Raw genomic sequence first — 12,285 nt, 5'->3', positions numbered from 1 at the left:
GCTCAGAATTCCTCTGAGCGAAAGCTTGTGTTATTATTCTGTGGTTCTGAATAAAGGAATTATTTGAATTCGTTTGGTGCCTACCTGGATTTACTGAATCTGCCTTGGTGAACTTACAACAAGCTGTTCCATTTCCTGGCTGTGTGTGCATTTACTTCCTAGTACAGAGAGGTAGTAATCCCCTTTTTTTCTATATGCAATCCCTTTACTTATGAGATGAACCAAGTAAAAGGCTTTTCTGACCACTGCAGCCACATGATGGTTGAACGTGAGATTGTTGTCAACCTGAGTACCCTGGTCTCTCACCACAGGTTGTGTGCTTAGGGGGTTGCCGTTGATGTGGTAATCAGTAGGGGCCATGTTTTTGTTGAATGCTATGATAATACATTTTTTTGTGTTTAACTTAAGGCCATGACTTTGGTACCAGTTATTTGTAGCTGTCAGACCCTCTTGTAGTATATTAACATAATTTGTGGAATCAATGACAGCACTCAACTTACAGTCATCCACAAACTTGGTCAGCCACAGGCCCTTTGTCTTTGCCTAGACCTCTGAGAAGTAGATGCCAAACAGTAGGGGTCCCAGGACAGATGTCTGGAGAACACCACTAGTGACAGGTCTGCTGTTGGAGGTTTTGACCTTGTGGGTCCTCTCTGTGAGCCAGTTGGACACCCATCTGATGAGATAGGGATTAACACCAAGTTGTGTTAGCTTTTCGATGATGCCTGAGTGGGGGATTGTGTCAAAGGCCTTGGCCAGATGAAGGTAAGCTGTATGTACTGACTTTGACTTTCCCTCATCCTGGGCCTTGGTGACAGTCTCAAAGAAGTCAACTAGGTTCAGTAGGCATGATCTGCCCTGACAAATCCGAATTGGGTGGGGTCAAGTGCTTGGAGATTGCCTGTGTTCTTGTTTATGAGATCCATAATAATATGTTCCATAATATGTTAATATGTTACAGGTCAGACTTGTCAAGCTAATGGAGCAATAGTTTCCCGGGTCACTAGTGGCACCACCGTTGTGCAATGGGATGACAATGGTGGTTCTCCACTCTGCTGGAATGAAGCCTTTAATTTGGCTGTGGTGGAATATGGTGCTCAATGACGAAGCTAGTTCTTGCTGGAGAGGGTGCAAAATACAGCATGGGATACTATCATGTCCCCTGGAAGCTGTGTTTTTTGCCTTGGATAGGGCCTTCAACACTTGATCTATGGAGATGCGAGGTGTGGGACAAGTATCAGGGATGTCAGCTGGGCCTTTGGGGGGGGGCAATAAGGGGTGAAGTTTGCACTGAACCTATCAGATAGCAGGTTGGTTAAGTCAGCAGGATCAGTGTAAGTGGTACTATTAAGTATTAATTTGGAACAAACTTGAGCTTTGCCATGGAGATTCATAACATAACTGAAGAAAGACTTGTGGTTTCCCTTTCTTACTGAGGCTAGTTTCAACTCAGAATTGGCTTTGAAGTTTTTCACTAGTGATTTCATTTGCTTGTTGAGGTGGATGAGGGAGTTTTTCCAATTTGGAATTTGTTCCTTTTTACCCTTGGACAACAGTTTCTTCCTTTTGTTGTAAAGCCTGTTGATAGAGGATGTCCACCAGACAGGTTTGTGTTTCCTTGAGGAGCAGGTTTTAGTTCTGTTGGGTATGGCTGAGTCCATGCAGTTGTACATGTGCATGTATATCGCACTGGTGTATTATTCAGCATAGTTGTCTGCATCCTCTGAAGGGGTGGTGGTGTGAAGCTGCTGATACCCTCCCTTAAGAGATTGTAGTCAGCTTTTGAGAAGTTCTTTAGCCTGGTTATGGCTGGGGAGGGGTTGGGTGGGATAGAAACTTTGAATGAGACAGACTGATGATCTGATCTCACCAGGGAAGAACATACTATGGGAGTGCTGCAGCAGTCACCCATGTTGGTGAGAACCAAGTCCAGTATGTTATCTCCCCTTGTGGGGGATGAGATCAGCTTGTCTAGTGCATTAGAGTTGATGAAGTCAAGGAATCGTTTGATGAATGCATTAGTGCAGGAATAGTTCAGCCAGTCTGTGGTGGGGTAGTTGAAGTCAACAAGGATCAGATTGTGATGGGGTACCTTGATGGAGTCAAGTAGGTCCAGGTAGGAGGAGTGGGTGTCCTGAGACATGGAAAGGGGGGTCTATAGCTGGCTATAACTTGGATGGGTATCTTGCCAACTGTCATTTGCACCTGGCATAATTCCAGTGCATCATGCTGGTAAACTAGTATAGAGGTGTGCCTGTCTTTAATGAAGATAGAGACTCCACCACCCTTAGTCTTTCTGACCTCATTTTGGTGTCAGAAAGTGTGGAATGAGGTATAGCCTGGTAAGGCAGGGGTGCTCTCTGCAGCTCTGAACCAGGTTTCTGTGAGTGCACAGACATCTGCATCTTCCAGTGTGAGGACAGCCTGCAGTGAGTGCATTTTCAGATTAAGGCTCCTAACATTGAACAGCATGACCTTCAATTTGCGTTTTGATGGATCTTTCATGTTGGAAGATTTGTCTTTGGGACATAGCCTAAAAAAGGCACAATGGGGGAGGCAAGATCCTTGGCCAAGATCCGGAACCCCAAGGGTGACAGGTGGAGGCCATCTCTGGCAAAGCATCGAGGCCTGTCAACCATGTCATCCCAGGCAGACAGATACTGGATCCTCTTTGAAAGACACCAGAAACTAAGAGAGTTGTTGAAGTCAATATTTTTTTATTGGTATTGTGGTATCATTCTTGGTGAAAGTATGATGCTGCTTAGGGCTAGGGTCATACCTGCCTGGAGCACATAATCTGAGAGCTCAGTAATGTGTCTCTTCATGTAGTCCAGGGAGGTATGTCTCAAGTCATTCATACCAAACATGGACAATGACAGAGTCATACTTGTACCTGTTATGGAGAGACTTAAGTGGTGAGTGATGTGGCGGATTCAAGCGCCTGACAAACAGCTGATCATGACATTCTCCTTGTTGACCCTGGTGAGGGGGACATTGGCATGCCTCACTATTGAGTCACCAATGACTAGTATGTTTGGTTTATTGTTATGCCTAATGGGCTGTGTTTGTGAGACACTGATGTGTTGACTATGGTATGTGATGTGATTGGTGTTTTGTGTGGAATGTGTGTGAGTGTGTTTTGGTGGGAGGTCTCTTTTGTTTAGGTAAGTTTATGTTGAGGACCCCTACATAGGTGGGTGTGTGACTCTGTGATGTGGGTGGTGTGATGTTTGTGCTGGCAATGTCTTCTTTGTCAGGAGTACTAACTGTGGTGTGAGAGAGCATGGATTCCATCTTACTGATGTAGATGCATCTCTCGCAAGTAGAAGAATTATGTGCTAGGAGAAGGGGACTGTCTGCGAACATGAGGCAGTTGCTGCATTGTCTCAGTATGCCCATGTCGACCAGGCTGGCTGGAGAAACTGTTGGGAATTGTCCAGACATAGAGCTTTGAATATTTGGCAGACTTTTGGAGAGCAGGGTTTGATAAGGGTTTGTCCACAAAAACCCTAAATGTAAAATAACTGGCCTAAAGAACAAGTTCCAAAACCAAAACTAAGATGCTTAGAATAGCCATAGTAAGTGCAGAATAAGAGCACTTGAACACTTAAGAGCACACAGAACAGCAAACTAAGGTAATAAAGAAGGTAGAAGACCATTACAGTAATAAAGTATAAATAATTTTTATTTTTTTTTTTAGTGGAGAGGGAGGGAACAGCTCAAGATTAAGAGACTACAGGGGTTGTCCTTCCCAAATGCTCTCTCTGTACACAATTGAATAGAGCTGAAGAGATGGGACTGCTAGGAGTGTCTGAAATCAAAATATGATCTCACTGTACTCAGTTGAGTGAGCAAATGAGATGGGCCCAGGAGGAGTGTCCAAACACAAATTTACAGCAGGGAAGGGCAATTCCAAAGCCACCAAGATTAACACCACAACAAGAACAGAAAGGGAGGGTGGAAAACTAACTGCAGAGAGACAGCAAGACCATAATATTCAATTAATATTCAATGAAACAAATTAATAGAATGCAGTACTATCTGAAACAATGCAAGTGCAGAATAAAGTGTACTTAAATCAGCTTGTACGTCCAGTTGATTACAGGTAGCTCTCAGCCAGCCAAACAGTTCAGATATTGAGCAGAAATAAATACACAAAGATGTGACTAAGACTTATAAGGCAAAGAGAAACCCCCTAGGCTAAGAGTTAAATACAGAACTACAAAGAAGTGAAACAACAACCCCCAATTCAACCAGGTGGCTACACTTCTAATAAGCTAGCTGCAGAGAGACAGCGAGACCACTATATGCAATTAATATTCAATGAAATAAATAAATAAAATGCAGTACAATCTTAAACAATGCAAGTGTAGAACAAAGTGTACTTAAATCAGTTTGTATGTCCAGTTAATTGCAGGTAGATTGCAGCCAGCCAAACAGCTTAGATATTGAGCAGAAATAATCAGCATGCATACAAATATGCCTGAATTACACAAACACTTAAAGCTCAGGAAACTGGCTTCTAATCCATCTGTCCAATAAAATGACTACACTTACAACTTTGTGATGTGTTTCCCAACTCAGATAGCCCAGGCCACCACCTACTGCCACTATATGGACAATCCCAGTTCTCTTAATGTAAAAACACCAATATTTAAAGTGAAAAATCAACAAATAAAACAAGAATAAAGCAGTAGCACTCCAAAATATTTAACTTAAGTGTAAAACAGTAAAACAAATATATCTGCCAAGGATGGAACAGGATTAGCTCGAGACCCTCTCAGAGTATGGCAAGGGTGCCAAGCAGATGGGAGCTGTATGAAAATGAGCACTAGATAAATACGTAGTAAGGACGTTTTTCTTCAAGGGCAATACTGATCTGTTGGGTGGGAATTCAGTATTATGGATAGGGAAAACAGTGGGTGGGGAAAGTACTTAAATAACTTTTACAACAGATAGCAGTGAAAAAGGAGAGGGAGAAACTTTGGAAGTCAGTTTAACAAAAGGGGCAGAAGCCACAGGCACAGACTTTTAAATGTACACAAGAAAAAGGTGGGAGGATTTTGGAAAATTTTAAGCTGCAAGAGACAGTAACCTGGCAGTTTGATAGAAGTCTGAATTATTACCACAGCTAAGAGAAAACAAAATCTGCTTTTATCTTTTAAAATGCCGAAGTGAATTTAAGAAATGTAATAATAATGGTTAAGTTTGTCCAAAAAAAAATCACAAAAACATCTGCATTTCTAACATGTTCTCCAAAATTAGTTGGAATCAGTTTTCCTGGGTAAGATAGAAAACCGACAAGAGAAGGTAAACAATTTGTTTACTCTTTTTTTGCATGCTATTTGGGACCCGTCAGCGTCTCCAAGGAACTTGCTGCATCCACTTGGCCAAGCAGAATTACTCAACTGCTGGTGGGGAGTGATTTTACATGAATACCCACCACCTGCATGCTTTCATTCCACTCTCAGGATTTGGTGTGCTATGGCATCCCAGTCCTGCACAAACATGCATCTTAGCCTTTTCCCTGCATCCCCACAGTACAATACACCCCACAAATTTCTAGTGTCCACCAGGTATCATACATGATCAGGATGGGCACATCTATCCTGACTGCCTCTGGTCTCAAGTGTCTGTGCTGCTCATCAATGCCAAACCATCAGGGTCATAGTCAGATCTTCTTCAATCTATGCCAGCAATACATGCTAGTTTATTCATTCATGCCAGATTAATGCATTTCATTATATTAAATAGCAGTTAGTTCAGTGTAACTGCATTCTTAGCTGATTTCTGTTACCTCCTGGTTGTTATTCATCACAAAGTACATTACTTTGATTTGTACATTAGGATATACCATACCACACTAAAGTAACACCAACACCACAAAAAAACAAGAAAAATATAAAAAAAAAAACAAAAAAACAATGAATGACTGGCCAACAATAAAAACTTTTAATACAACTCTAGCACCTTAGCATACAAGCCTTCAAGAACTAAAAAAAAAAAAAATGTAGAAAAACACAATCCATGTATTACAAAAATGCATCACATGATCAATAAAAAACCTTAAAACAATTATTCAGTTTAAATACTTCCAATTACGCAATGTATTTAATCCCAAAGGCATTAACGTACCATATTTCAAACTGTAAATGGATTCTTTGTACAATAACTTTTTAATTGACACATTTTCCCCATATTTAGCGAGCACCTGTTCAAGAATAGTAGCCAGTTAACCAAAAGGGTAGCCCTGATGACATAATTTAAAATGTAAGGAAAAGCTTTCTAGCTTAAATACAGAGTATAATTGGGAGTAGTTAATGTATCTTGTGTAGGGGCAGTGTACCATCTAGGACCAACAGGCTGGAAAACATGACTGTGATATTTTTGTTCTCTTTTGTCACAATCAAATATCAGAAGTGTGGCTAATTTTGTCTGGTAGAGGTAAAGAGGCATATTGTGAAAATACATCTGAGATCAAGTTAAAATATGTTACTATATTCTGTTTATCGGATACAAAGAAGGTAGCTGTCTTTTGGGTGTGCGGATGAGTAGGCAAGCTGTATGATGTGTGAAATATGTGACTGAGACCATTTATGCATTCACTTTTATCTCAATCTAACATCAGAGGGACACCTAGAAGGTGAATATATATTTTTTTGTCTTTTGACATGGAGGCAGACAGTATTCTAAGATATGATTCATGAATCTTTGCAAGCATTTATTCTCTCAGTTTATAGGGAACTACTTTCATGTCAGCTTTGATCATTAAGCCTTGGGCACAACTTTTGCTTTCCTAAAAGAAATAAAATAAGACTGTATTTCTTTTGTTAGTTATGTTTTTTGTCCAGGCCATAATTTTAATAAAAGTCTGGGATAAAGCTCTAAAATGTACCTCATATTATCAAGAATCCCATGGCTTCTGAGGCCCAAGCAGCCCCCAGACTATTGTCATAATCTTTTTTCCTCGACATTTATTGCACTACAGTTCTGGCCATTTAGGGAGTATTACAATGACGTAGGAAGAAAATAAAGAGTAAGAGTGAGTGTCTTTTACTTTAGCCCCGGTTTTTATTCAGGCCATCTTTGGCTCAGAAGGTTTGAAAAAAAAAGCTGTAAAATGTAACTCAGTATGTCTAGACCCCAATGGAATCTGGGAGGCTAAGACCTCTGGGTTCATTTGATTATTTCCTTCTCACTTATTATGGTGTAATCTTAGCCAGTCATTCTGCCTCATAATGATCCTGAATAGCATAAAGTGACTGTAAGATAATGACTGAAGAATTAAGTACAGCAAAATGATTACTTCATTGGAAATCAGTCTAGCTCCAGTGAAATGTATCTCTGTTGAAAATTCTGTCCAAAACTGGCTATTAGACAGGACAGTCAAAGCCTATCACAGTACTCTTTGGGAAAAAGGCAATAAACACACAGGTCTGCTCAAACTTATGTAAATTAAACTTTACTCGTAGAGTATACTTACATATGTGTGTGTCTGTGTGTGTGTGTGTGTGTGTGTGTGTGTGTGTGTGTGTGTGTGTGTGTGTGTGTGTGTGTGTGTGTGCAACTGCGGCACGGCTAGCCATCCAGTGGTCTGAAGATTGACCCGAGATGATTGTTACTGTTGAAGTGACACCCTGACCCCATGTGCAAAAATGGCAAAAAGAGGTTATGGATGGATGGATAGACAGATGGATTATCTAGCATACCTCTCCACTGCATGAAGAATGCATATGAATGTAATGCCTTATTGCACTTTACTGCAATCGATCCTGGATAGCCGTTGAAGAGTCAAATAGACAAGCTCACTTATAAACAAATAGCAACCAGTAAATAAATAAATAAACTGTCCAGAATTTTACAGAACATCCCGATTTTATCTCATATTTTGTCCTGTCCCATGTAAAATGTTTGATTTTCTGGTAAATCACTCAGAATCATACCTCTCATCTCATATTTTTGGTCAGTTCTTCTTAAAACATGTGGATTTCTGGCAAACCACTGAAGAGTCTACTCGCAAGACATTTGAGTATGAGACTTCACATCCTTCAGGAAATGCATGCTAATGCAAAATATATTATTCTACCAGTTAAGTTTATAAAAGTAATACTTAAAATCTTTCCCTCATTTTGGCCTTTTATTAACCACCCCTGAATTTTGGCTTTGTACAAAATTCTTAACTAAATGTTGACTGGTATGCAGAGAATAACAGTCTATCACTAATGCCAGACATTAATGTTCCACATTCCATTTCAGAAAATTATGCAAAACCAAGTATATTAAAATTTTAAATAGGTTTAAAAATTATCCACGATTTTGAGCTTTTATTCCCCTGTTATTTTTGGCTTTGTCCAAAATTCCTGTGGAAAGAAGTTGATTGGTAATCTTCAGAAACACTTATATAGGTGTTTTCATGGTAACTCTGAGCTCTGGCAAATGGAAAAACACATTGTATTAATCAAATCATCTTCTGTCTGCCTGAGTTTGTAGTTACCTCCAAATTGTCAAAGTGAATGTTTCTGTATAATAGTTATTCTGGCAACAGTTTCAGGACACATTTGGCAGTTGTTGAAAGTGGGGGGGGGGGCTCACCCCCCCCCCCCCCGTTACTCTGTGGTTCCGGCACCCATGCCTTCCATGCCTGATGAATGATTCAGATGGGAAGAAGTTCACCAAAAGTACATTTAGATACATTTTCTTTGACAAACAGGCTAGTTAATAACCACATTATGAAACTGGAAGTGCATAATTTAAAGGAAACATGCTGTCAGTTTTCTTGCAAATGATCATGTTGGAGGGGAGGAAGAGGAGAAGATAGTTCATCTTGAAATGAAGCTTGTTTGGAAGTAGTACTGTAAAATTCCTAAAGCAGGTAATAGAAAAGAAGCAGTTTAGGAAGAGTGGGGTACTTAGCTGCTGATGGCAGATCTGGTGGGCTGCACGTGGATGTTTATGTGACAGCAGTATGCATGTCTGTATCACTTTTCTGGTTTGTACTGCCCACATTTTTGCTTTTTCCTTTACACGTTATTTGTGATTATTTTAGGAGGAAGTGTACCGTTCCACAACCAAAGGCCTAATTGAAGGAGTAATTTCTGGATACAATGCTACAGTGTTTGCTTATGGACCAACAGGTACAGTGTTCATGAAGCTCTTGTGACATTTAAATTATCTTATGTGAAGATACTAGTTTAATGTAAAATACTTTATCATATCAATATATAAATATATACATGTTGCTGTGCTACAAGACAGGGCATAGTGCATGAGCCAGGATGGAAAACTAACATGTAACTACAAGAAAGTGGAAGCTGTCTAATTTAAATTATGTGAAGAGTTCAAGTTGTTAAATTTCACAGTCATTTTAATATGCATTAAAGACATTTGTGTGCTGTGAGATGAGTATTTAATATACATTAAGGACATTTGTGTGCTGTGAGATGAGTATTTTAATATACATTAAAGACATTTGTGTGCTGTGAGATGAGTATTTTAATATACATTGTAGATGAATGTCAGCTGTCTACTCCCTTTAGCTTCATTACTATTTACACTCTAAAAGTTTGATATAAAGTAAAGTAAAACAAAACTTTTAAGGCAGTAAAGTTGAACAAGAGAAGTGGGGATGGGTGCAGAAGTGGGGTAAAAAAACAACATGGCTTGTACAAAAAAAGTCTGTCCGAGAGTACTACAAATTAACCTAACAGGTGAATCAAAGTCTAGGTGGTGCTTTTTGCTCTAATGATGCAGTGTATAAATAGTCCAGAAGTTTGAGATGATTCTGGATTGAGAATTTTTTCCCAATGTTTTCTAGATTTTTTGCTGTGGAGACACAATAAGTATACCATTGTATTAGATGTGTGTATTGTTTTTGGCAGAAGTAGTTTCTACTTAAATTTTCAGTTATAAAGTAATATTGGCTTATGCACGTGTATCGGTAGAGATCCTTGTATGAACAATTGACATCGTTATTGTCATTTTTTAACCCAAAACTGTGAACCTGCATACTGATGCAGCCTTACTAAACTTGACTCTTAAGTTTTCTTACCATTTTTTTTTCATAACAGGAACTATAGTCTAAATACATAGTGCTGGGCAGTCAAGATTCAGTATAATGTGCAAGACAAGGGTTCATATTCTGAATCCAGGTTACAACATTGGCTTTATAAAACAAAGAAGCTGCTTTTGGACTGTGGTATTGATTAACATCTGTTTTCTTAATTCACCATCATACATTTTGTAGTCCCAAGGCAGCAGTGATGATAACAGTGACAGGAATGACACCATACGCAACTTTAAAAGCATGGACATGGAGTTGTGTGTGAGGCATTTGCAGGGCGTCTGCATTTCAAACTTGTGCAGTGTTTTTATTAGTCAGCTTTGTCCTACTTCTTATAATGAACTGGACTTCAAACCCATATGTCAAGAGCTAGAACTTTATGTGCAGTATGCCAGAATGAGATGGTGGCACTGGCGGGCAGTCTGAGTGGCACTCAGAATAATTTCTTGGATAATTGTGATTTAGTGTAGCATACATTAAAAGTACATGGAGTTAGGACAAAATAGGTGTAAAAAGTAAGAAGAAATGTTGACCATAAAAGGTGGTTCTAAGCTCTTGATGATCCTCGTTCTAAGGTAATGGAGCAAAACACACTTTTTGCTTATGCTTAAGTGCTTAGCTGCATATTGATAAATTCTCCATTCCTGACAGCTACATAGGATTGGGTACCCTGATTTTGGTACTTCATTAAACTATTGCTCTCAGGCTTCCATCTCCAAAATGTGGAAAACTAGTTGTCACAGTTTGGAACAAATGGCCAAAATGTCAACACTTACTACTTCAACCAGGAGCCCTACAACATGATCATTTATGTCACTTCATACTTAAAAATATTTTGACAGATTAATATAATTTAATATTATGCAGTATTGTTTGCTTTAGATATATAAAATATTCCTAATAATGAATGTCTGTCAGGCCCTTTCTGTGTAGTACAGCATGCAATGTAGTTTTTAACACTTATAATGAGGGGCAGTAGAAATGCATGCTTCCAAATTTATAGAGACCATGTTAGAACCAGTAACTTAGAGGTAAATGACAAATTAACTGAAGTATAATTGCACAAAGGAAGGCAGCAATATAAAGAAGGTAAATATTAATTGTTCAATGATAAGAAAGTTCATAGCTTGCTAAGAAAAGAGACTTATGAAACCATTTCTGACCGTTTTCCTTGTTTCCTTGTTGTCAGTCATTTTACAGGCAGCTGAGGTGAATCTGTGTTGGGCAACCTCATTTTGAGAAATGTACACATTCTACTAATGCTTTGATACTGGAGATCTGATACTGGAGCTCTGTACTTCGGTGACCATGGTAGTGCAGTAGTTAGCATTGCTGCCTCACAACAAGAGGTTCTGCAGTTCAATTCTTGGCTGGGGTGCCTTCTGTGTAGAATCTGCATGTCCCCCCTACAGTCATGTTGGTTTCCTCTGAGTGCTCTGATTTCCTCCCACATCCCAAAGATATGCTGCAGCTGGTTTGGACACTCTAAATTGGCCCTAGGTATGAGTGGGTTTGTGTGTGTGCCTTCTGTGGAAGCTTGGGTGCTGGGCTGACAACTTGACACTGTAAAACTCTACTGCTAATCCTTCTGTGGACTGTTGATCTGCTGTGGCGACCCTTAATGGGAAAGAGGAATGCCTGTACTATTTCTCCATTGTGTTTTGATCATAGAATTACTGTACTTAAGTAAATTACTTAAGTAAAGTGGATACCTAAAGTACTCAATGCCTTACAGTTGTTTGTAGGGAACAGCCAAACTACTCTCCCCACCAGGTATATAAAAATAAGTTCTGAAACTCTCTCAAGCATGTCCATGAGCCAGCTCCCAGGGTATTCTCTTGTTCACCTGATGAATATGGGCATCCTGAGGCAATGTCACAACTGCCTCATGTACACAGACAACCCTCTCCTCCTACCACATGACACCAGAATCTGTGAGAGATGCACTTACATAGCCAAACTTAAAGCAAAGCTCTCTCCAGCCACGACTGGATTTGACAGTCAGGAGGAGAAGGTACCAACCTGCAACACCCCACTCACTGCACATAGACCCACCAAGCATGCAACTGCAAACCCCACACATACATATACAAAGACATATTCGGAGACTCTAAATAAAAACCTGCAGAAACAGCAGAGACCTCCAAAGCAGCCATACAAGCAACCTACACCCACTAACACACTGAAATCAACACATAATCTCCAAATCCAGTGTGCCAGACAGC

At 39.7% G+C, this 12,285-nt stretch overlaps 1 protein-coding gene across 2 annotated transcripts in view; it reads left to right on the top strand.

The window, feature by feature from the left end:
* Positions 1–12,285, top strand: part of KIF19 (kinesin family member 19) — a 1,202,512-nt gene that overhangs the window by 617,009 nt on the left and 573,218 nt on the right. For both annotated transcript variants that reach the window (XM_044085136.1, XM_044085135.1), the window contains exon 4: positions 9,047–9,134. In XM_044085136.1, the coding sequence (XP_043941071.1) occupies positions 9,047–9,134 (88 nt within the window). The remainder of the gene's footprint in view (positions 1–9,046; positions 9,135–12,285) is intronic.

This window comes from Protopterus annectens, chromosome 10.part0 (genome assembly GCF_019279795.1).
Source record: "Protopterus annectens isolate FY-2018-M chromosome 10.part0, PAN1.0, whole genome shotgun sequence".
Lineage (NCBI taxonomy): Eukaryota > Metazoa > Chordata > Ceratodontiformes > Protopteridae > Protopterus > Protopterus annectens.
The sequence above is the reverse complement of the archived record's forward strand: the minus strand, read 5'-3'. Positions and strand labels throughout refer to the sequence as shown.